Source organism: Eleutherodactylus coqui, chromosome 1 (genome assembly GCF_035609145.1).
Source record: "Eleutherodactylus coqui strain aEleCoq1 chromosome 1, aEleCoq1.hap1, whole genome shotgun sequence".
Taxonomy (NCBI): domain Eukaryota; kingdom Metazoa; phylum Chordata; class Amphibia; order Anura; family Eleutherodactylidae; genus Eleutherodactylus; species Eleutherodactylus coqui.
Genome location: NC_089837.1, coordinates 240,503,599 through 240,529,447, shown reverse-complemented (window position 1 = coordinate 240,529,447; position 25,849 = coordinate 240,503,599). Strand labels below are relative to the sequence as shown.

At 42.6% G+C, this 25,849-nt stretch overlaps 1 protein-coding gene across 1 annotated transcript in view; it reads left to right on the top strand.

Annotated features, from left to right (window-relative positions):
* The window catches only part of HDAC2 (histone deacetylase 2), a 45,946-nt gene extending 21,668 nt beyond the window's left edge, over positions 1–24,278 (top strand). Inside the window, exons 4-14 of the mRNA XM_066607158.1 lie at positions 646–720; positions 4,338–4,476; positions 5,763–5,904; positions 10,151–10,243; positions 10,333–10,441; positions 12,575–12,715; positions 16,184–16,292; positions 17,390–17,520; positions 18,292–18,447; positions 23,777–23,834; positions 23,983–24,278. Coding sequence (XP_066463255.1) covers positions 646–720; positions 4,338–4,476; positions 5,763–5,904; positions 10,151–10,243; positions 10,333–10,441; positions 12,575–12,715; positions 16,184–16,292; positions 17,390–17,520; positions 18,292–18,447; positions 23,777–23,834; positions 23,983–24,013 — 1,184 coding nt within the window. The 3' untranslated portion in view covers positions 24,014–24,278. The remainder of the gene's footprint in view (positions 1–645; positions 721–4,337; positions 4,477–5,762; positions 5,905–10,150; positions 10,244–10,332; positions 10,442–12,574; positions 12,716–16,183; positions 16,293–17,389; positions 17,521–18,291; positions 18,448–23,776; positions 23,835–23,982) is intronic.
* The last annotated feature ends 1,571 nt before the right edge of the window (positions 24,279–25,849 follow it).

The following is a 25,849-nucleotide window of genomic DNA, read 5'->3' as shown; positions in this document are numbered from 1 at the left end:
TGAGCGTTATTACTTTTTTTTTGCACATGGAAATACGCTGCATGTTTACACGTGCAAAAAAATGCTGCCGGTGAACGAGCCCTCAGTCAGTCATGGAATATGTCTTTACAGTGCAGCATGCTGTGACATCTCTGCTGAACTTTGTATAGCCCAATTCGATATACTGAAATGCAATTTGTTGTAGAAAAGAAATTGGCAACAAATATGTCCTGTTTGTGTGTGACCTTAGAATGCCTTATTCTGGGAGGTGAAATCCCTAAACATGAGCCCTCCTTGACTTCTAACCAGCCGATAGTGAAGCAGTACATCTCATTATTGCTGGTTTCACATCTGCCCTCTGGGTTTTACGTTAATGCTTCATTCATGAAGCAGAAAAGGGAAATTCCTGTTTCCGACAGCGCAAGGCAGACCCCATTGACTATAAGGGGGTCCGTTCGCTTCGTGCCCAGCATTTGGACGAAAGAAAAAGCATTGCATACAGCGCTTTTTCTTCCAGTATTTTGAGCTAGATCTGCGGGGGAACCTCCGTCCAGAAGCTCCATCGTAGATGGGAAACCGCCCTACCTGATGATGCTATGTACAATTTGACTATGGACACCTGGATTTAGGAACTGTGTATAACCTATAATATTGTGTATATTTCAGTCAACGTAGGAGAGGACTGTCCTGTATTTGACGGCCTTTTTGAATTCTGTCAGCTGTCTACTGGAGGCTCTGTTGGTAAGTTTGCTTGTTACTGTTAATGTACAGCGATCGGCCATAACCTTAAACCACTGACAGGTGAGGTAAAGAACATTTATGCTCATGACTATGGCACCTTGAAGTTCTTGAAGTTAATGGGTTGGAAGCAGGAAAACCGGGCAAATGTAAGGATCTGAGCAACTAGGACCAAATTGTGATGGCTAGACAACTGGCATCTCCAGAACGTCCGGTCCTATGGGGTGTACCTGGCATGCAGTGGTTATACCTATCCAAAGGGGCTCAGCGAAGGACACTCCATGAACAGCAGAGTCATGGATACCCAAGATTGATTTATATGGGGAGTGAAGGCAAGCCCAACCAGTCACAGAAGGGCTGCTGCAGTTCAGATGACTGAAAAAGTTACTGTTGGCTATGATGGAACAATTTCAGAACACACAGTACATCACAGCTTGCTGTGTATGGGGGCTGCGGAGCCGTAGACTGGTCAGAGTGCCTGTGCTGACCTCCTCCACCAGCAAGAGCACCTACCTTAGGTGCGTGAGCTTCAGAAATGGGTTGTGATATAATAAAAGTAGGTGGCCTGGTCTGATGAATCATATTTTCATTTATATCGTGTGGAGAAGAAAGATTGCCAGATTGTGTTATAGGGAGACGGCAGGCTGGCACAGGTAGCATGATGCTCTTAGCCATGTTCTGGCATTCACATGGATGATACTTTGACATATGCTACCCACCAAAACATTGTTGCAGACCAAGTACACCCTTTCATTGCAGCAGTATTCCCTGTTGGCAGCTGTCCCTTCCAGCAGGATAATGCGCCCTGCCACACTGCAAATCTTGTTCATTAACCTCTTGCTGATGTGCACCATATGTGGATGTTGGTGTATGCTTGAGAGTTGAGCCCACTTCGTACACGGTGGGTATCAGCAATCTTTGACAGCCAACACTCTCCTGCTACAGGCGATATCATAATCAGAGATATCTATGATCGGAGCTATTGACCCTTTAAATGCACTGTCAATTCTGACAGCAACATTTAAAGGGAATCTGTCACCGTTTTTGCACCTACCCGATTTCCCCTAAAATAAGACATACCCCCAAAATAAGCCCTAGTTACAGTTCATAAAGCATTCTTATTGCCTTTTTTTAGGTGCGTGATAAGGGCTGTAAAAATGCAATTGCTGCATTTTTACAGCAGGTTTCATGCAGGTCATCAGAGTCACTTAGCCGGTAGACTCTGTCCAGATACTTCCCGCTGCTCTCCAGAGCGCCGGCGGAGTGTCCGTAGCTCAGCCAGTCAATGCAGCTCTCCAAGGACCAATCACAGCCATCACTTTGTGGAGGCGGGATTTATGACTCCTGTAACCAGGAAGTGATCCTGTGTGGGCCGCTGAGGGCTTTGTCGGAGTTTTTACTGCTCAGAACATACAATAATAACAACAAAAGTTCGAGCACTTGTGTTAGTGCAGTAAGGGTTGGAAGTGCCGGGCTCACACACAGATCAGGTAGTCCCTCTGTTGTCAAAATAAGACATTCCCTGAAAATAAGCCCTGGTACATCTTTTGGAGCAAAAATTAACCCAGCCTGGTTTGTGGGGAAACAGAGTATTAAACCCTCTATACCATTTAACCACTTCCTGCTATAGGACGTACATTTACGTCCTGTGGAGTTGGGGTATGTACGAAGAGAGATCGTGGGGTGACCTCTCTTCATACATCGCACGCGCCGGCTTATTACAGCAGATACCCCCCTTTAACAGCCCTGCTCAGCCGGAGAGTGGGGAAGAAAAAGAAATGGGAAAGGAAAACCAAAGGGCTGCAGCAGAAAGCAGCTAGTTTGAGAAATAACAGGGTGCAAGGTACTTGCTTGGCCTCCAAATAACCCAGATCTCCATCTGATCAAGAATCTGTGGGATATGCTGGAAAAATAAATTTGATCCACCTCCTATCACAGGACTTAAAGGGTCTGCTGTTAATATCTTGGTGCCACAGGACACCTTCACAGGTCTTGTGGACTCCACACCTCAACAGGTCACTGCTATTTTGGCAGCGAAAACGGGACTACACAGTATTAAGTTGGTGGTTTTAGTGTTATGGCTGATCAGTGTGTGTAGATGTGGCCTTAGCTTAAAGGGAGCAATAACTATTGAAGTCTCTGTTGCACTTCCAGAAGTGCCAGAAGCGTAATAGCTGGCTTTATCTCTTATTGATTTCGATGGGAGTGAAGCCAGCTAGGACACTACTGCTCCTGCCCCTTGTGACGCACATCCAGCCTGCTGACAGGTGATGGCCTGGATAGGTCACCAGTAGTTTTGCCTAAAAAGCCCCTTTAAGCTTTTCTATTTTGCCCTATGTAAATTAACCCCTTCCTGCTCCAGGAAGTACATTTATGTCCTGGAGCGTCAGGGTATGTATGCCGACCTCTCTGCATATAGCGCGGGCACCAGCTGTTTATTACAGCTGACACCCGCGGCTATTAACCCTTTAAATGCCGCTGTCAATGAGATCAGGGGAACCGTGCTGGTGTCATGGCTGCCGGGGGCCTTCTGAAAGGCCCCAGGGCTGCCTTGAGAGACTGCCTATCAAGCCATCCCCGTCGGTTGGCTTGATAGGCTGCCTGTCATACTGCAGGAGCGATCAAAGCATCGCATATTGTAGTCCCCCAGGGGGACATTAAAAAAAGATCAATAAAGTTTTTTTATTTGTTAAAAAAAAAAAAAAAAAAAAAAGGAAAAGTTTAAATCACCCCCATTTTGCCATATCTGTAATTAAAAAATCTAAATCCTAAAATAAAAATACATATTTGATATCGCCGCGTCCGTAAAAGTCCGATCTATCAAAGTAGCACATTATTTACCCCGCACGGTGAACATCGTCCAAAAAAAATAAATAACGCCAGAAATGCACTTTTTCAGTCACCCTGTCTCCCAGAAAAAACGCAATAAAAAGCGATCAAAAAGTTGTATGTATTCCGAATTAGTACTGACGGAAACTACAGGACATCTCGCAAAAAATGAGCACTCGGTGAATTATTTCGACGGAAAAATAAAAAGGTTAATGCGCACAAAAAATGACCGCAGAAAATAATGGAAAAAAATTAAATGTCTTTGAAAAAAAAAATTGTAGTAGAGTAAAAAAAAACCTATACAAGTTTGGTATCGTAGTAATCGTACTGACCCATAGCATAAAGTTATCATGTTGCCGTCTGTGCGCTGTAGAAACAAGACGCTCTGAAAGATGGCGAAATGTCTTTTTTTTTTTTTCATTTTACTCCACTTAGAATTTTTAAAAAGTTTTTCAGAATATTATGTGGTACTTTAAATAGCACCATTGAAAAATACAACACGTCTCGCAAAAAACAAGCCCTCATAAAGCAATGTTGATGGATAAATTAGTAGGGAGTTATGATTTTTTTTTTAAAGGTGGGAGGAAAAAATGAAAATCGGGGGGTGGGGGGGCTGCGTCATTAAGGGGTTAACAGGGTGAGAGAACCAAGGGGACAATATACTATATAATCAGTATTTGGCACATGGGAATTTCATGTAGTGCTAGTATCTTTGCCGTGATGAGTAGATCTGGGTTTACTATTATTGTTTGTCATTAATTCCGTCCTGTAATGTTCCCATTATCTTCCAGCTGGTGCAGTGAAACTGAATCGCCAGCAAACAGACATGGCTGTTAATTGGGCAGGGGGACTGCATCATGCTAAGAAGTCTGAAGCATCTGGGTTCTGTTATGTCAATGATATTGTTCTTGCCATTCTGGAACTACTAAAGTGAGTTGGACTTTTTTTTGTTTTTCTTAAATCTACCGCCATGTTTGCTGGCTTTGTTATACAGGGCATTTGTAATAGTGATTCTAAGGCTTTTAACACTTCCATTATTTTTTTGTTCTTCTGTTCAGTCATGGAACGGAAGAATGAAAAAATAACACGCCTGATCTGTCAAGTGACAGAAACCAGTGATGCCTGAGAGGACCCATTGACTATAATGAGTGGCATCCGGATTCCATCATTCTACTGGGGAGAAAAAGTGCAATGTACTGCGCTTCTTTCCTGGAATTTATAACAGCAACATGATGGAACGAAAGAACAGAAATGTGAACAGAGTTGTAAGTTCTTGGGATGACCTGAGATGCTGCAAGTAGAGGCACTGTATTACAACTTCAGAGTGAAGGTCCCTTTTGTAAATTTGTGAGTGCCTCCCAAAATCCTCCGTCATAGTACGTATATTAAAGGGAACCTTTCAGTTTGAATATGTAACCAACTTCCAAAGACACTCCCCAATGATGGGGGATAAAGCGGACCAATGCCACTAAGTTCCCATTAGAAGTAGCTTGAATTTAAGCTGTGTTTCAGAATAAAATCCACAGACCTATTTTTACTCCAAAACCTTTCTCTATGACCATTCAATAAATTCCTGATACTACTTATGGGAACTTGGTGGCATCTGTTCGCTTTATTCACCATCACTGGGGAGCGCATTTGTGTTTTTGGAAGCTGGATATCATCGTCAACCCACTGGATGTACTAGTATACAATAGTGTAGCAAAGCCTGGATGGTTATAGGCTTTAAAAACCACTTCACAGGGGCGTATTTGCCTGCGCAGTACACAGAGAATAGAACCCATTGATTCCAATGGTTTTATTCACATTTCCATATATTGAGCACATATTTTAGTTGCGCAATAAATAAAAATTGAACATATTCCATTTTTCTTCGTATTTTTGCACCAAAAAGAAGTCAGTGGGAGTCCAGGAGCTGTTTGCAGAGCCCAGCGTGTGATTAGTCACACACCCAGCTGCGCACACAGCTACATTGTTCTCCTTGGGGCTGTCGGCAGAATACAATGTAATCACCCGACTCCCACATAGAACACATCATGCAGTCTATTGAGAGACACTTTATTTCTCTGCCTACATTGCCAATGCCTGTATAAGAAGGTTAGGGTTGTCTATTAAGTTCGGTAGCTATTTTAGGGTTTTGCGTGCTGAAATACTTGGCTACAAAGTGATACTTGCTATAGTATGTTACTGATCCTTTTTTTTCTTTCTTTCCTTAGGTACCACCAAAGAGTGTTATATATTGATATTGATATCCATCATGGTGATGGTGTTGAAGAGGCTTTTTATACCACTGACCGTGTCATGACTGTTTCTTTCCATAAATATGGGGAGTATTTCCCAGGCACTGGAGATCTCAGAGTATGTTTGTATCTGTTGCTCATTTATTTATGTATAGCTCTTGGGCTTTTGCTTTCTGGCAGCGGTTCCTATATGTTTGTCAGAAAAATCAGCGTAGTCTGCCATGCTATTTTTTTGCTGTCAAAAATATTGGAAACCTAACAAACTGCATTGTAAGTCAATAGCGTCAGTCAGTTTTTGGATTAGTTCAAAAACAGATTAATTATAGCCGTTATGGCCCAAAGTTCAAAGACGAAGGCTCATTTGTCTGCTCAACAGATATAAAGAGATTGTTCTGTCTGTCTTAATCTGTAATAATCAGCTTTTGTTTAACATTTTCAACATAAGAAAACATTACATACAAAAGAACAAACACCCCATAAAAGAGACATCACAAATTTTATAAAAATATTGGTATGATATAGTCAGATATCACATAAACATAGTCCAGAGTAGCATACAATGTAGCCGACAATGTATACACCAAAGAAGAAACATAAAAACAATGACAGAAGAGTCCTGAAATAAACTTCTCCACTAGAAGAAAATAAAAACGACTTCTTTCCCTTTCACCTTTGACGGCACCTACAAGAGAGCCCACCTCTCTCCGGACAGGAAGTGGGAATCTCCCAGATCTCTCTGAAGGCGGGAACACGCTCCACCTCCTTTGTTCCTGTGTCCTGTCCATAGGACAGGTTGGCAAATGCTGAGGAAGATGCTGCTGAAAGATCTGGAGAAAGCATTGAAGGAGCTGAGATAGCCAAAGGTGGCAGACTCCCAAACCCGATGGTGTGAGAGATTACCTGTCTGGTGTAAGTCTCCATGGGAAGCCTCTGGGTAAGCCTGGAATCATCCTTTTGTTCCTGATGCTGTGCTCTCCTGAGGATCATGAAGGGAAGGTTATTTTCTTTGGTCATCTCAGGACCCTTCTAATGCAAGCGCGGGAGAACCCCTTAGTGGTATATTGCTCCCTGTGTTGCTGTACCTGGACTGGAGGTTTGCCTTATGTGACCTACTATTTTATCTGGTGCTTCCATCAGCAGATGGAGTTCAGGTGTGTACACATCTGGGTGAAGTCTCCTATTACCACTGATTGGAGCTAGGAAAGAGAAATGAGCACTTTCTAAGGGTGCATTCCCACGAACGTATATCGGCTCGGTTTTCACGCCGAGCTGATATACGTCGTCCTCCTCTGCGGGGGGGGGGGGGGAATGGAAAAGCCAGGAGCAGGAACTGAGCTCCCGCCCCCTCTCTGCCTCCTCTCCGCCCCTCTACACTATTTGCAATGAGGAGAGGCGGGATGGGGCGGGGCTAATTATCAGAACTTAGCCCCGCCCCTGTCCCGCCTCCTTTCATTGCAAATAGTGCAGAGGGGCAGAGAGGGGGCGGGAGCTCAGTTCCTGCTCCTGGCTCTTCCATCCTGCAAATGAGGACGACGTATATCGGCTCGGCGTGAAAACCGAGCCGATATACGTTCGTGGGAATGCAGCCCACGAGGGTCTCCAGTCAGTCCTCAGTGGAACAACCTTGTATAGTTAAGGGATTGGCTTCCATCTTTGCCTTAACCCCATAAGAACAGAAATTATGAGGGATAGCTCTCTGTGCGCTCAATTTCCTAACTCAGGACCTGATAGTCTTTGTCAACATCTGATGGCCTCAGAACATCGGCCTATTGCTGAATAGCCTTGGTGGCTTGGTGCCTATTGCTGAATAGCCTTGGTGGCTTGGTGCCTATTGCCGAATGGCCTTGGTGGCTTGGTGCCCATTGCCGAATGGCCTTGGTGCCCATTGCCGAATGGCCTTGGTGCCCATTGCCGAATGGCCTTGGTGCCCATTGCCGAATGGCCTTGGTGCCCATTGCCGAATGGCCTTGGTGGCTTGGTGCCTATTGCCAAATGGCCTTGGTGCCTATTGCCGAATGGTCAATGGAACTTGCTACAGAACTGAGAAGGTGAATTGTGTTCCAGCCTTTAAAGAGATTTGGGAGGTTCCTGTTTCCTTCCAGATGAAGGTGGGCTCTCTTATAGGTGCCCAAATTTGAGGCCACTTGGTGGATGTGGAATTCTAATTAACCTAATCTTTTCCTTTGTAGATACCCTAACAATGCAAGCTATATGTTATTTTTATATAATGCAGTAACTGTTGAAAAATGGTTGCAAATAGTTTTTTGTTCACTCTGTAGAATAGTTGGATCGCTTCTCATTTGCTGTAAACTTTACCCTTTAGTTCGAAATTATTTCTTTATCATGTCTTCCCTTTCTGAAATTACATGCTCAAGGCCCATTTTCATGCAGTTATTGTCGTTTAAACGAACGATACAACTCAACAACTTTTCAAATGATGAGTGTTTGCATGTAAAGATAGTCGATTAAGATCCTTGTCATTTGCCTTGTTGGTTAAGGCCCATTTACATGCAACGATTACCGCTCAAAATTTGTTCAAACAAGCAAAAGTGAGGAATAATCATTGTGTAAATGCCATCCTGCACTATTTGTTCACTTATCATTTATCACTGAGTTTCAGCCTGCATAAAAATAGTCGTTTGTTCAATTAGATTTAAATGGCATGTGTTCAGTCTTTCAAACGATCCATGGGGTGATCCATTCCCCAAATAAATACAATGACTCATGCAGCAGAAGACTATGGCTTTTCTTAGCACTAATTAAAAAACTCCCAGCCATAGACCCTTATGTATGTGGATTAGATTTTGAATGGGCTAACAATCAGCTCTCCCCTCAAGTTGTTTGAAAGACTGTACAACTGCTGTTTAATCCTAATGACAAGTGAGTAAACTAGTGACTACTATTATATAGGCTGAAACTCAGCAACCAACGACAAGTCAATGAATGGCCCCGACGGGTTCACGTTTACAAGTAACAACGCTTGTTTGAACACATTTTGAGTGACAATTGTGGTGTGTTAATAGGCCATTAGTTTATTCTTTGTTTATACCCAATGTATAAAACAACTCTGTGCAGTCATTTGCCCACAGGATGTGGAATGCTTATTTAATTGTTGATAAAACTTAACAAAGAGTTTAATAGAAAAGAGGGGAGAGGAGAAGAGGGAGAAAGGAATAAAACCACAGGACAATGGTATAGCTATCATTTTACAACTAACTGGTGGCCCAAAACAAAAAAAAAAAACAGTTGCAGAAAAGAAAAATAAGCTAGCGCCACTAGAGAAAACAATGGGCTTCTGGCTGAAGCCTACCTGTCGCTATCACTAGGATAATCAGACACCAACAATATCATAGAAACAGCTGCACTCCAATCAGGCTGCTGGACATACAGATGTGTGAACTGTTTTACATCCAGGGCAGGGAAAACGTATGCAAATAATGGTGTGACTATAAGGATCCCTCCGCTGATCCACTAGTAGTGCCAGGTTACTGAACCGAACTATACAGCAATAAGTGTTAGAAAGTGTCCAATTTGTCCTTCCATGGCCACACACACAGTCTGTGATCAATAGTGTTTTTAAGAAATTAGTTTATTGAATGGATATAAAGTCCATATAAGCCATAAGCGGACCCCCCAGCTGGTAGTATATCTCATGACTTTGCATACAGTCCGGGAAGCTTTGGGGGTACGGAGGCCCGCTTCAGTTAAACACTTGACAGTTTTTCAGGAATAAGCAGGACTCCCAACAGGTTGTTGTTGTTTATGGGGCTCTGAACTGCCCACATTACCCTATTATATAGTAATACTTCTAGGGAGTGATGCTGATAATTATATTAGGTAGTAGTCGTATGTTATATAATTGTGATCCTGCAAAACACATATTTATAGATTTATGTTTTGAGGACTTGTGAAGGAAGAACCCTCAGTGCAAAGTTCTGAGAAGATAATGCAGAAAGAAAGTGTTATTGTAGGGCTCCTGCACACGGTCCAATTTGATTTGCGGATTTCGGGGCCGGTGGCTGCCCCCGGATTCCACAACAAATATCGCCCATAGCCTCCTATGGAGACCTGCTGCTTCCCGCTCACGTGCGGAAATTTCTGCGTATGGCAGGAAAAATGCAGTATGCTCCATTCTGTGGGGTTTTCCGCCCTGCGGCCCTTCTGAAGTGTTCCGCAGAAGGGTCGCAGGATCCGCATCATTGTCTGTACTGTGACGGCCGGCGCTCCCGTGGTACAGAGAAAAGAACAACAAGGACAGGTAACCCCGGTCACCAGGTCGGATCCTGCTGCGGGATCCCGTGTGCAGGAGGCCTTAATGTGAACCAGTTTAGTTTCTGTTGCATTATTCTGGTTTCTTGTTTTAGGATATCGGGGCTGGTAAAGGAAAGTATTATGCTGTCAATTTCCCAATGAGGGATGGGATTGATGATGAATCTTACGGACAGATATTCAAACCAGTGAGTATATTGCCTACTGACTGATCCTTCATATTTGGTCATTGTATATGATAAATGCTGGTAACATTTGTGCTATTTCTACAATGTAGATCATATCCAAAGTGATGGAAATGTACCAGCCCAGTGCTGTGGTCTTACAATGTGGAGCCGATTCATTGTCTGGGGATCGCCTTGGATGTTTCAATTTGACGGTGAAAGGTAACAGCTTGAAAATATTTATTTTGGGAACATTTGTTGAACATCTACAAGACTGTCTATTTTTTTTTTTTGTAAGGAACAGTACACAATTAACTATTAACTGCCGCCAAACGGAATGGACCCTTATTTGTGTATTTTACTAATTCTTTGTTCTTTAATTCATAATATTATGTATTACTTCGGTTTTACTGTTACACTTACTGACTATCTAAAATAAGAATAAGGGCTAATGCCCTTATCCTAAATCCGTCCCATTGCCCCGCAGCTATTAGGTTCTATTTAACCTAATAGCTCAAAGTTCACGCTGCGGAATTCCGCGGCATGTTCTAAATGCCGCGGGTATATGCGCGGACGGCTTCCATTGTAGTCAATGGAAGCCATCCGTCACGCTATACTTCCGCTGTGCTACAGCATCGTGTGAAAACGCGGCCCTACCCACTGCCGGCCGCGTCATCTGACACTGCCGGTCCATTATGCGCTTTACTGCTCATGCGCGCCCCCCTCTATGGAGGATCCGGAGTGGTAAGTATGGTGTTTGGAGGGCATCTTCATCAGCACTTTTGCCCTAATCACCAATCGGGTTGCTGGAATTCTGAATCAGCCAACCCAAACAACCAATCAGGTTGCTGGAATTGCTGAATAGGGCAGAAGTGCTGATGAAGATGTTAATATGCGTTTGGGGGGGCGCCATGGTGGACTCCACTGCAATATTCCGTTGGGGAAGTCCGTCATGGCCCTGGGCATGAGCCCTAACTGTATCAATTTAACAGCATTGGGCTCCAAAACAAAGGCGAAAGGATTGAAAAACAAATAAAACAGTGTTGGCCGTAAAGTTATCCAGACCTCCAGAACATTTCATTTGTGGGTTGACATGGCAAGTCCTCTTTAACCCCTTGACAACATGTGATGTACATAGATGTTGCAGTCACCACCATACATGTACGGCACTTGTGTTATGTGGGTTAAAGCAGAGCCCACAGTGTCCCCAGCGGGAGTCAGCTGTAATTGACAGCTAGACTCCCTCTGCAGCGTTTATCAGCTAGCACTGATCCCGGCCATCTAACTCTAGAAATGCAACTGTCAATGCAGGCTGCAGTATCTAAAGGGTGTGGAGAGGGTGAGGGTGAGGGCTCCCTCCTTCACTCCATCAACAACCCAGCTATAGGATCTGATGGTTACCTTGAGAGCTGGAGGCCAAATCATGGCCTCTTGGGTCTGTTTATGTATAGTTCCCTGTTAGGTCTGTTATGTGAAAAACGCTTCCACATGTAAACCACCCCAACGCCCCAAGAAAAAAAACTTCGTAAAAATCGCCCGTTTTTTTTCCCCTTAATAGAGGTCCATTAATTATTGAAAGTCCAAATTTAGAAAAAAAATGCAAATGCATCAATACCAATTTGTATTTGTATTGTGATCAAACACACACATGCAAAAATGTCAACTCCTCCCGCAAAATATAAGCTCTTGTATTGCATTGTAGATGGAGAAATAAGAGTTATGGCTATCTAAAAATGTCGATTAAAACCATTTTTCATAGAATAAAAAAAGCTTGTGCAAAAGTATAAAAGTAATTTATACCGCATGGTTAACAGCATAAGCACAAAAAATAAAAACCATCTCAGGGTTGCTTCTTTAGTACTTTCTTGCCTCCCTAACAAGTCCTGAGATGGGAATATCCCTTTTAAAAAATAATAATAATAATGCCAATATAAAGTAGACACATGGTTAATGTTATCAACCATTTTATGTGGTATGCCTATTTATTTGTCTTGAAAGAAGAAAATATGGAATATCTTGCAAAAATGCAAATTTTTACAAATTTTCTATTAGGTTTTGTATTTATTAAAAAAAATTATAAACGAAAATTTTCCACCAGCATAAAGTGCAATGTGGGATGGAAAAAAAAGTCTGGGGATCACGTGGATAAAGTGACACATCTACATTGATAAATTAGGTTGTGTCCACAAGGAGCTAAGTAGTTAGAGGAATAGAAACAAATGATTTGTGTAGTTGGCATACATTCTTTGTGCATCTCTCTATTTTGAGGGCCCTAAAAATCTTTATTCAATAGTTTTATAATTTGGTGTGTAACAAAAAATGTCATTAGTGACACAGAAACATTAATTTCTACAGGTCATGCGAAATGTGTTGAAGTTGTGAAGACTTTCAATTTGCCTCTATTGATGCTGGGTGGAGGTGGGTACACGATCCGCAACGTTGCACGCTGCTGGACATATGAGACTGCTGTAGCACTGGATTGTGAGATCCCCAATGGTAAGTCAATATTATAAATTATCACTGCATTTAAAATTCACTCGTCCTTGCAGTAAATTCGTTGAAAAGGCCTGATTCTCAGATGTTAACGTGACAGGTTATAGAATCCGCCATACATACACTGGGGGTCTCGAAAAAGTGAACACACACCTGAACATGAAAAAGATCTGCATAAAAGCTTTATTATTGATATTCTATAGACATCCAAGGATCGCTGTAAGGCCTTATGTCCACTTGCACACACGGATACCACTGCTGAATCCCGCAGTGGTATCCGTGCGTGCCCACGGCCGTGGAGAGGGAAAATACATTTTCTTTCCCCTTTCCAGACACTGCAGGGCTCTCCTCAGTGCAGGCCGGATCTTCTTTCCTCTGCCCAGTGGATGTGCTCAACACGCCGGCAGTGTGCCGCACACTTTTTTAAAAAATCTCCTGCTCTCCCGCAAAGCCACAGCACAAGAACAGCTGCGGGTGTGCCACGGATACAGACTGCTTCCATTGGCTTCAAACATGCTGTGATTTTTATTTTTAAAATTTTTTCTTCCCGTGCGTGCGACCCGCATGCTTTTAGCTGCCCTATGGATGCTAATGCATCCCTATGAGCAGCAAGACGCACGGATCTCCCGTGCAGGGGCCACGCGCAGATTTTATAAATAGGCCCAATGTCAACATGTGGATTTTAAGTCATGTTTGACTTCTATAATCACAAATTTATATAGGGTGAATTCCATGGTGAACAGAAAGAACTAACATGTTGCGGAAATCTGCACCACATGTCCGCTTACATACATAGGTCTTTCCAGATTATGTGGCTAAGATTTGGTAATCTCATCCACTTTGCTGCCACTGTAATACACTGTGGATTTTATGCTTGCAAATCCAGATGGAAAATCCATAACATAGTATGTAAGGCTGAATGAAGACAATGTCCATCTAGTTTAGCCTGTTTATCCTCCTATGTTGTTGATCCAGAGGAAGGCAAAAAACCCCAAGAGGCAGGAGCCAATAAGCCCTTTTGGGGGGAAAATTCCTTCCCGACTCCCTAATGGCAATCAGACTAATCCCTGGATCAACCCCTAATAGTTCCTACCTGCCTGTATACCTGGATTAACAATTGACCTAAGATTTATATCCTGTAATATCCTTCCGCTCCAGAAAGACATCAAGTCCCCTTTTAAACTCCTCTATGGATTTTGCCATCACCACATCCTCAGGCAGAGAGTTCCACAGTCTAACTGCTTTTACAGTAAAGAACCCTTTTCTGTGTTGGCGATGAAACCTGCTTTCTTCTATACGTAGCGGATGCCCTCTTGTTACCGTCGCAGTCCTGGGTATAAACAGATCTTGGGAGAGATCCTTGTATTGTCCCCTCATGTATTTATACATAGTTATTTCATCACCCCTTAGCCGGCCTTTTTCTACAGTTACTCCAGTTAAATCTACCATCCACTAGTACCCCCAGGTATTTTTCCATATCACTTTTCCCTAGCAGTACCCCATTTAGTGTATATTGGTGACATCTCTTTCTCCTGCCCATGTGCATAACCTTACATTTTTCAACATTGAACTTCATTTGCCATTTTTCTGCCCAAGCCCCCAGCTTATCTAGGTCCTTTTGTAGCCGTACATTGTCCTCCGTTGCATTAATTATATTGTATAATTTTGTGTCATCTGTAAATATTAATATTTTATTGTGCAGTCCCTCTATCAGGTCGTTGATAAATATATTGAACAGAATGGGGCCTAATACTGAACCCTGTGGCACCCCACTAGGGACGGTGGCCCAATCAGAGTACGCACCATTTATTACCACCCTCTGCTTTCTTTCTCTGAGCCAATTCTTTACCCACTTACACATGTTTTCACCCAGACTGAGCTATCTCATTTTATGTATCAGCCTATTATGCAGCACGGTTTCAAATGCTTTAGAGAAGTCCAGATATACGAGATCGATAGACTCTCACAGGTCCAGTCTAGAGCTTACTTCATCGTAGAAGCTGATCAGATTGGTCTGACATGATCGACCTTTCATGAACCCATGCTGGCGAGGAGTTATTCCTTTGTTTTCCTTGAGGTACTCTTCGATGGCGTCTCTCAGAATCCCCTCGAATCCCATATATGTGAACAAACCCTTACACTAGTCATTCCCAAACATGGTGCCGAGGCACTCTGGTGTGTTGTGAGAACCTGGTAGTGGTGCGACAAAGCCAAGGGTGGATTGGTTGTTGAGTCCTCCAGGAAACATCCCAGTGGGCCAGTCATGGAGCCTCCTGCAACTGTGGCTGCTATAGGCACCCCCTAAGGCCATAGTTTACAAGGTGGTTAGGTGAGCCTATAAAGTTGTCTATTTCTCACAACTGACACCTGCCCACAACAGCTTCTATCCACGCTTTCACTGATCGCAACTGTTAATCTGTTAAATACCTCCATCAAATCTGAGTTCAGGGGTCCCAAACACCCCCCGGCTACGAGATTGTGGGGTGTCATGCGGTTGCCATGGCAGGCTAAGACCTTCTGAAAGACCTAGGGCTACAGTTGCCGATTGCCTGTTAGATCACAGTAAAATGTAATACTATGGTATTACATTATATGGCAGGAGCGATCAAACCATCACAAGTTCTTGACTAAAAAATGTAAAGGTCAGTTTAAAAAAAAGTTTTAGTATTAAATGAAAAAAGTAAATGTTTTTTTTGTTTGTTTTTTTTAAAAACCTTTTCAATATTTAGAATAGAAAAAATTGAAATGAAAAATGCAAAAACATATTAAATATCGCTGCATTCATAACAAATCGATCTATCAAAGTAACACATTATTTACCCCGTATAGTGAACGTCGTCCAAAAAAAAAACTGCAATTCTGGATTTGCATATTTTTTCTGTCACCCAGTCTCCAAGAAAAATGTAATAAAATGCAATAAAAAAGTGTGTAAGAGGGGGTGGAAACAGGCTAAACTGGATAGACATTGTCTTCTTTCAGCCTAATATACTATGTCCGCTGGTGGAAATTATAGTAAGCTCAGCATTGGTAATTCCGGGTGTAGTAAATTTCCCCCATGGTTGTAAAAAGAGTCAGGCATGGGGAAAAATGTCAGCTGGAGAGCTCTATTCTAGCTTCTCCCTGCCTGGCTCTCATATACAGGTGTCTCCCTATGTAAGGGTAGACCTCTCAGTCATGCTCATTCATAAGTTTTTTTTACAATACTTTGGTCCATGGTACTAAAAGAATCTGTTCTGAGCTATAGAACTCTCTTCCAGTACTTAAAGCTTCCATCTTGTTGGAGACTATGCGAGGCAATGCAAATAGACAATATTTCCCACCATTTTCCATGGGATCTAAGTCATATGATGTGAAATATCAGATTGTAAATGCTGCTGCTTATGACTGTCCGGGAGAATCTTTCTTTGTCCAGCTTCGGTGTAATTGTGCTGTAGTACTTTTAGTTTTATGTGCCTTATTTTGTCTTCCTAGAGCTGCCGTACAATGACTACTTTGAATATTTTGGTCCAGACTTTAAGTTGCATATTAGTCCTTCTAATATGACCAACCAGAACACCCCCGAATACATGGAGAAAATAAAGTAAGGAGGTCGATACTTCGTAAATTGTCTCTTTGTAATGTGTTATGACTACATTGCTAAAAAGTTGCTAGTGTAGTAGTAGTAGAGCACATGACATTGTAAACAGCTTGTCAGAAAACTGATTGTCCCATAACGGTTCTTATTTGAAAACGGAGACATTTGAGAAGACAGATTACCCTTCTCTTTAACCCTTTCCAATCCACTGTCTGACCTCCTGAAGACATTACGATTTAAAGCTGTGTAGCTCGGATGTTGGAAAACGTCCGTCGGGGTTCTCTTACTGTATATTGCCGGCCTCTCTGCTGTTGGAGCCTATCCAACGTGTCACCTCTTTATTTGTAGTCTGATGAAACAAAATTCACAGCTTTAAAAACAGAGATCCTACAACCCAGCTTCAGCTTTGCATTTAAGCCCCCTGTCCACGGGTGAGGCGATAAATCGCTAGCGCTATTCCGCCGCTGGAGAGCAGGGGGGAGAACTGACAGTTCTCTGCAGTGAGCCTATCTAACACAGGCTCACCGTGGAGAATCACGGCAAATCGCAGCATGCCGCGATTTGAGTCCCGCGAGCAGAGAATCGCTATAATTCTCCTCTCATGGACAGGGGGCTGCGCTTTTCATAGATAAGTCTATTGAAAACGTGCACTGCATTACTCGCGGCCGGATTATGACCCCAAGTAACGCAATGCAATATCGTCCGTGGACAGGAGCCCTTACTGAGCTGCACAAATTGCCATTGTGAAGGTGTTATAAACTTTTCAGAAGAAGACTCAAGATTCCTTTCTATAGTCTAAGGTTATTTATGTACCAAATCCCTCTGTAGAAGTCTGTAGATCCTTTCCAAGAAAGGGATATGCTTTATTGCTCCAGAAAGTTTGTATGGCTCCTAATAAAATAAAAAGTGGATCCTGGCAATATCCACATTAGCCATTCTTTTAAGACTAATTAGTCTTATGCATGACGTTGTGATAAAATCATGTATCCGTCTTTAGATATATGCCGCATGAATAACATTTGTTCCTTTTTATTAAGACCATCCTGAAATTTGTAATTTTGTCTGACTTTAACTCAATTTATTCGGCAATTCATTATTATTAGACAGCGTCTGTTTGAGAACCTGCGTATGTTGCCACACGCTCCTGGTGTTCAGATGCAGGCTATACCAGAAGATGCCATTCAAGAAGACAGCGGTGATGAGGAAGGTGAAGATCCCGATAAGCGTATCTCAAGTAAGTTGATTTGAGTACATAATGACTGATGAAGTGAGATTCCTTTTGAGACTTCTCTTTAACTTGGTCAGCTCCTCTGCTGTATTGGCGCATTAGTATATCTTGCCACGTGAAATTGTCCGGTATTTAGGAGCCCTTATGGATCTCACGAAGGAGTAAGTCCTGGTGCTTACCCGATGGGGAAGGTTGTTGAAAGCGGAAATGGCTTTGTCGGACAGCTTTCATTTTGTACACTGCTCCGGTAAAATGAAAGCTGCCCTATGACTGGTTCCTGTGGGCAACGAAGTTTCTCTTTTAGACCATTTCTTAAATCTATTCCTATGTGTTTTCATAACACAGCTAACAATGAGCTGTTGATGTTTTCGATGCCTGTTTTAGTCCAAATGTATGCAGCTGTATGACATTAGGTTGCATATGCTGCTCATTGACTTTCACTATATTTAAAAATGGAAAAGTGTGTGTGTATATATTATACACGGTGGTAATTAATTCTTTGCAGGATTAACTTTTTGGATAAACAAAGGAAATAGGATGCTTTCTTGCATGAGCTGTAGAAGTATATGCCCGTACTGAGACCATACCCCCAACGGGTGCATCGGGAGTACGGCACAGCTTGGTCGGTGGCAAGGAAAATTGTAGAATAAAAAACCTTGGCTAACATGAAAGCTCTTGTCATAATCCGTTTTAGGTTCTCTGTGTGCTGTAGATTTTTTTTTTCTATTTCCAAAAATCCTGTGATTTTTTTAACATTTTCCTTTTGTTGTCCTCTAGTACGGGCATCTGACAAGCGAATAGCATGTGAGGAGGAGTTTTCAGATTCTGAGGATGAAGGTGAAGGAGGAAGACGTAATGTAGCTGATCACAAAAAGGGAACCAAAAAAGCAAGACTTGAAGAAGACAAAAAAGAAACTGATGACAAGAAATCAGGTAACTTTTATATAATTGATATTCACTGTAAAATCTTTCTTGTAACCTTCACTGCAGGCACAGGAAGCATGGATAGAGAAGGCTGACATTAAAAACAAAAATAGGTTAGCACCTCACATGCAGGTTGTACCTGAGCTAGTCAGTAGGAGAAGCAATGACACAATTAACCAGATGTCAGAACTCCAGCAAGCAGTACTTTTTAAAGGGCATTGAGACTGAATCAAAAAGATCTAGAAAAGCTTGCACAGTGGGCAGCGACTAACAGAATGGTATTTAACAAGCAGAAATGCAAAGTGTTACATCTGGGCAAGAAAAATGAAAAAAGCACATACAGAATGGGAGGAATTGGGCTAAGGACCACATGTGAAAAAGACTTGGTTATACTAATAGATCATAAACTGAACATGAGTCAACAAGATGATGCAGCAGCCAAAAAGGCGCAAACAATTCTGGGATGTATTAAGAGAAGCATAGAGTCTAGATCACGTGAGGTCATTATCCCCCTCTACTCTTCCTTAGTCAGACCTCATCTGGAATACTATGTCCAGTTCTGGGCACCCTACTTTAAAAAAGACTTAGACAAACTGGAGCAAGTTCAGAGAAGTGTTACCAAGATGGTGAGCGATCTACAAATCATGTCCTATGAAGAACGGTTAAAGGATCTGGGAATGTTTAGCTTGCAAAAAAGAAGGCTGAGAGGAGACTTAATAGCTGTCTACAAATATCTGAAGGGCTGTCACAGTGCAGAGGGATCAGCCCTATTCTCATTTGTACAAGGAAAGACTAGAAGCAATTGGATGAAACTAAAAGGGAGGAGACACAATTTAGATATTAGAACAAACTTTCTGACAGTGAGGGTGATCAATGAGTGGAACAGGTTACCACAGGAGGTGGTGAGATCCCTTCAATGGAAGTGTTTAAAATTAGGCTGGACAAAGGTAGGATTTAGTGATCCTGCATTGGGGTTGAACCCGATGACCCTGGAGGTCCTTTCCAAGTCTACTATTCTATGATTCTATGTAATTACGTATTATTTTATTGTCAGAATGTTTATCTAAAAACTAAATAAAACACCTTCCTGAAATTCTGTGGTAAGAAACGACAATGTATGGGGCATATAAAAACATTTTTTTCAGCTTTCTCTCTGGAGTGGCTCAGTCTAAAAAAAAAATTGACATTTTTCCAATTTTACTTTAACTTGTATTAAAACTGCAGTGTTAGTAAAAATGTTATCTACATATTATTACAAGGAGAATGATTTATCAAAATGATGGTTCTTGTGACCTCCCTGTATTTCTTGACCCAATGGTTCTGAAAAATTGAGATTTTTGTATATACATTCTAATAATGAGCAACTGTGCAAAGTTTTCATAAAAACTGGAGATGGGGCAGGTTTTACCCCTTGAGTGATTTGTCCTGGAATCACCCTCAACCGAAAAACCATTGGCTTTTAAGACAGAGTCTTCAAGAGACCATCTAGAATGGGCCACTGAGCATCTGCAACGAGGTTGAACAGATCCGCTTACGAGGAGCATTTGAATCAGTTGTGAGCCACAATATGACTGGACTCTTTCCACATTGATTTTCTTGAGTATCTGCAGCAGAAGAGGGATCCGTGGGAAGAGAGAAGTGCATCTGTGGAATTACTAGAGCATTTGATGCTACTGCGAGATTCGAGGGTGGAAGAATTGATCGTGGGGAATAGAAGCCAATTCTGTTTTGTAGGCAGTGGAGACTACTTCTCTGACCCAGGAGTTTTGGGCCACCGACAGACAGACCTTCAAGAATATCAGGAGTTGTCCTCCCAACCAAGCGGGAAACTCACATTGGGGGCACTTCTTCAGAAAGTTTGCAGGCTTGTGAGTTCTTAACTTGGAGAAAGTGCAACCTGGATTGGTGCAAGGTTGCTAGGAGGGACAAGGCTTGAAGGAAGATCTCCTCCTCTTCTCCTGGGAAATGGGAGGTTTTTCTGCATGGGAGGAAGAGAACTGGTGACAGAATTGAAAGGGAGTTGCCTGACCATCTCTGAAAGAGCATTTGAATCTGGATTGGAGGAGGTAGCTTTTGCTGCCTGTGCTTTTTGAGATGATCTCTTGCTGCTGCTGTGACAGCTGCGGCGGAGACGAAGGGATCCCCCACAGTGATAAGAGGCAGTTTCCTTGTGAAAACTTTTCACACCCATGGATTTTCAGAAGGACTGCGATACTGGACCATGAATCATGGCCCAATATCGCCCTCACCAGTCTGCAGGAGGTCTTAGTACAGAAACATACCAGACAACACTTCTGTGCCTAGTGCAGAGCCAAAGGGGATTGTGAGAATCCCTGAGACCTGCATCACCTCCCCAGGCATAAGGGCTCATGCCCACGGCCGTGACGGACTCCGCCGGCGGAATATCGCAGTGGAGTTCGCCACGGCGCCCCCCAAAACTTCCATATTTACCACTCCGAATCCGCTGTACACGTCCCGCATGGAGGGCCGGCGTGCATGAACAGTATAACGCATGAAGCGCTGGCAGTGTCAGATGACGGGGCAGGGCCACATAATTACGCTATACTTCCGCTGTACTATAGCGGAAGTATAGCGTGACGGCTGGCTTCCATTTAGAACACGCCACGGTTTATTTCACGCTGCGGAATTCCGCAGCGTGAACATTGAGCTACTAGGTTCAATAGAACCCAATAGCAGGGGGGCAATGCCGCAAAAATCTGTCCGTGGGCATTAGCCCTAAAAGTGTATATAGAGAACTGTTTACATTTAATTTTTTTTTTTAACTAAATTCTGTGCCCATTTGTAAACTTAAAACAACCAGTAAGTTTGGTACGTTTAGGTGATGATTACCTGCTATTTTACTTTTAATGATAATTATTCCGTGTAAATGCCATCAGTGACTGAACGACTTGTGATAATTTGTTCGTCATTCAATTTCTACAGGCATAAAGTTCAAATGACAATTGGCCTGTGTAAACTGGCAGTCATTCATGAATGAACAACTGTCTGTTGACTGAATGGAGGTGCGCGGGCGGAGCGATCTCCAGCATGCTCTGCCTTTAATAACTGAGTGATCCTTCCTCTTGTGTTACATCACTGGTCACCTTATCGCTGGGACAACAGTTGTCCTATGTGTAAGGGGCCCTATGATTACCAAACCACTAGTAACAAAGATTTTAATTTTAAACCCCAAGCTTTTAATTCTGGGTCCCCCCATCCTGGACCTGCTCATCATATAATATGTTGCCTATACCTCACTAACGACTTATGGTTATATAGACCAATTCCTCTGCTGTAGTGGGAGACTGGGAGGAAGTTTACTAAGCAGAGTGCACCAGGATTTTGGTGGAAATTGTACCAAAAAGTGGTGTACATGCGGTGCACTAAACTAATGCGTACTAGACAATGTTTGCATCTTCAACTATTTGGCTAAGTGTAATCTTACAATGTGCCATCTTAATGCTTCTTACCATGTGTGTTATATATGTGGGTAATGTGTGGCAGTTGTGAGGTGGTGTATGAAGAGGAGACTAGTTGTGCTAAACCTATCATTCCATGTCTCATATTTTGATAAATTAGAGTAATTTGCAACATTCCTGCCATCTTGAAATGGTGCATTTTAACACCGTATTGATAAATCTCCCCCGCTGGCCGCCATATGGTGGGTAGTTTATAAATGTCTTAAATTTAGACAGCTTAAAACTAGTGCAGGTAGTTAAGAAAATGGCCCAAGTTTCTCCCGGTGGTGCATGGTGTGTGGTAGATTTGTGGCATCTTGCAAGACATGTCAGACCTTAGTCATACCCTCTTTCTAGACACGTCTAATGAAGTGCACACCTAAGTCAGGCACATGACATATGTGCCAGTTTTACCGCCAATGGCCGCCTGCACACGGGCGGATTTGCATTGCGGAATCCGAAGCCGGCATCGACTCCAGATTCCACAGGAAATACTGCCCGTAGCATGCAATGGCAATACGCGATTTCATGTCCGCGAACAGAAATCGATTACGATTTACCACTTGTGGAGGAGAAATTGCAGTACACTGAAGTCAATGAAAGCTGTCCATCCCGCGGCCCTTCCACAATCGTCATTGAGGAAAGGTCCTGGGATCCGTGTCATCGCCTAGTGCCGGCGCAGCCTATTCTGTACTGCGCATGTGTGTGGGGTCAATGGCCCGGCACAGGGTTGGATTCCGCTGTGGGATCCCACATGCAGAATCCAACCTGCCTGTGTGCAGACGGCTAATTAGAGCCAGAATTCTGGTGCATTTTGCTTCATCTTTCTCTCTGCTCCTCGCTGAGACACGTGATGATAGAGGTGTCTTATTCCCTTCACTTTGGGGCAAGAAGAAAGTAGCCCTCCAGCCAGTTGGAGCACTCATGTTTATGGGAGGGACGGGAAGATGATTGCCAGCTTGCTCATTTGGCTGACCGATCCGCTGTATGTACAAGTAAAGACATTGGTGGGATCTCTGGCTTACAGCTGTGCTCCCAGTGCAGGTTAAATACTGTACGTTCATAGAGGTAATTTTCCCATGCGGTTAAATAGAGAACAGACGTCTAGCTGAACACACCATTGCTATTTCTGAATTTGCCAATTTTCTAAATCAAACCCACAAACAAAAAGACAAAAATCAGCAGTTTTTCATGTTTTTTTTTCCAGCATTAGGGTGAATGAAAGAGGTTTTCCCAAGATGATTTGTTTTTTTAGTAATCCGTTCATCCTTGATGATGTACAAGTACATCACAGAGGTGTGGGCTGTATGTGAAGTGGGCTTACCCAGCAATCTTTGACGCTCTCCACCTCCATTCAGTGATTATTGCTCCCATGTGGAAGCACAGGAGTGACGATCATGGGGACGGCTGTTGATAATTGTTGGGACGGCTGTCGGATGGCTGTTAAGTGCCCGACAGTCATCCTGTGTAAAAAGACCCTAGGAGTCTGTTATCTCTATGCAAATGACAGATGGCAGTCCAGCCTGTAGAGCCTGCAGCCTCTGCATCTCCACAGCATGGGAGTGGGGCCGGACCTATGTATCAGATGAAGCCTAACTGCAACAGATGGGAGGGAGTTAGATGGCCACTAGCACAGTTGGATGAACCGTGTCGGGGAATTTGGTGACGGTGCTATGCCTGCAGAAGGAGTGTGCGCAGGCTGTCAATCAATAAGGTCCCACCAATAGGAAACCAGGAAGTAGCCAGCCCCCAAAGCTACACGGGAGGTAAAACGCTGAGATGGGAACACTCCTTTGGTAATGCATTGTTTTGTGTTTATTTTTTTCCCCCATAGTCACCAAGTGTCTAAAATCTAGAAATCTGTCATTTTTTGTTAACAGATGTGAAGGAAGAAGATAAATCAAAGGACAATGTTGTGGAGAAAATGGACACCAAGGGGTAACTTTAGTGTTTTTCATCCATACACAGAGAGAGCTGCTCGTTTTGGGCTCCTTGTAGGAGTAGCATTCCTCCTGGAGCGCTTCTTAGAAGCTCGTTGAACGTTAATGACTTGTTTTTTGTTTCTTTCCTCTACACTTTTAAACAGTGTGAAGTCAGAACAGCAGGGTAATCCCTGAGAGGAGCCGAATGAAGATGGAAGTAGAGTTTGCGTCATCCCATCCCCCACCTTCTTACAAGAGACTTCTGATTCTACCCCCTTAGCACTTGGCATGGACCGTATTTATTGTAAAACGGTATTGTTTTTTCCTGGCAGGTCGTATTGAGTTTTCTAATTATGAAGCAACATTTCTTATCTTTGTCATGCTTTATGTAATAGTATTTAAGATGAATGTGTTATGTTTCATGTCTTAAACTGATCTATTAAATGCCTTTTTGCCTTTATTAACTGTGGCTTTTTTTTTCTTCCTTTATTGAACTGTGTGAGTATTCGTGTAAGGCCCCAATTGATGCCATTAATTTTGCGTATATGTTAGGCCTCTTTCACACGGGTGACAGCAATTTGGCTGTGTTTTCTTGCAGCGATATAGTAATTTTGTGGCACTACAAAGCCGCGCGACTTTAGAACGCTCTTTTGCCGGGATTTGTTTTTTGGAGGGGGGGGGGGGTCTTGAAATATAAGCCCTACCGCAAAAATAAGCCCTGGCTGCATATAAAAAAAAAAAAACATTACCTAACAGGTGCTGTTCGCTGCGCCGCGTTGAATGGCTCTGATTGGTTCATTGAGCGCTGCAGTGATCAGCTAAGCCACGGCACTTAAGAACCAATCAGAACCAGCACTTCCTGGAGACGGGATTTTTAAACCCCCTCACCAGGAAGCGCTGGCTAAAGACTACAGACGAGTGTGACGGAACTTCAATAGGGGAAATGTGGTGGAGCGGACAGCGCCTGTTGGGTAATGTATTGGTTTTTGTTTTTTTAATGCAGCTAAGGCTTATTTTAGGGACAAACCATAGGACTTCCTGCTGTAAAAGTTGCATTGCAGTGCACGAAAACCACAATCTTGTACGATGCAACACAAAGGAAGGCTCCACAGGGAAACGTGGGCTACAAAACACCGCAAATCGCGATAATCAGCATGCTGCGACTTTTTTTCTCGCAATGTTGCATGCTACAAAACATCACTGATGTGGAGGAAACCATTGAAAGGCATAGGCTTCACATACATGTGATTTAGAGCACTGTCGCATTACAAGAAAATTGAGTGATTTTGTTGCCAGTGTGAAAGCGGCTTTTTTTTTTTTTTTCAGTTTTTCCTCCCTATTTTCAAAAAATCTAAACTCCTATTTATCCATCAATATAGCTGTCTGATGTTTTGCTTTTTTTGCGTAGACACTTGTATTTTATCACTGGTACTATTTATTGTACCATACAATGTACTGAAAAACTTTTCAAAGTTTCTAAGTGGAGTTAAATGGACCCCCCCCCCCCCCCCCCTGAAATTCCACCACCTTGGGGGAGACTTGCTTTTACTTCCTATTGCTACCATTTTGCAGTACATACCACTTTTTAATAGTTTTTTTCAGACACTGGTTGGCCAAGAAAAGGGCAATTCTGGCATTATGTATTTTTTTTTCTATACTACATTCGCTGTAGGAAATAAATAATGTATACCCAATCTGTTAAGGTTTTTTTTTGTTTGTTTTAAATTTTTATTATAAATATAGGTTGTTTTGATTTTGTTTTGTTTTTAACTTTTAATAGCTTTTATCCTAACAATAAAACTTTTTGGAACTAATATTTATATATTCTTTGTAGTCACTATAGGAGATTTGAACTTGTGATTGTTTGGTCGTTCCTGCAGTGGAATATAATACCAAAGTATTACATTTATACCGCGACTATCAAGTCCTACCGCAAGCATGGCTTGATAGACAATAAAGCCTATGGTAGCACTGGGGGCCTTCAGTGGCATGGGAACCGAATGGCACCTCAAGATCTTATTGTGCTGTGGA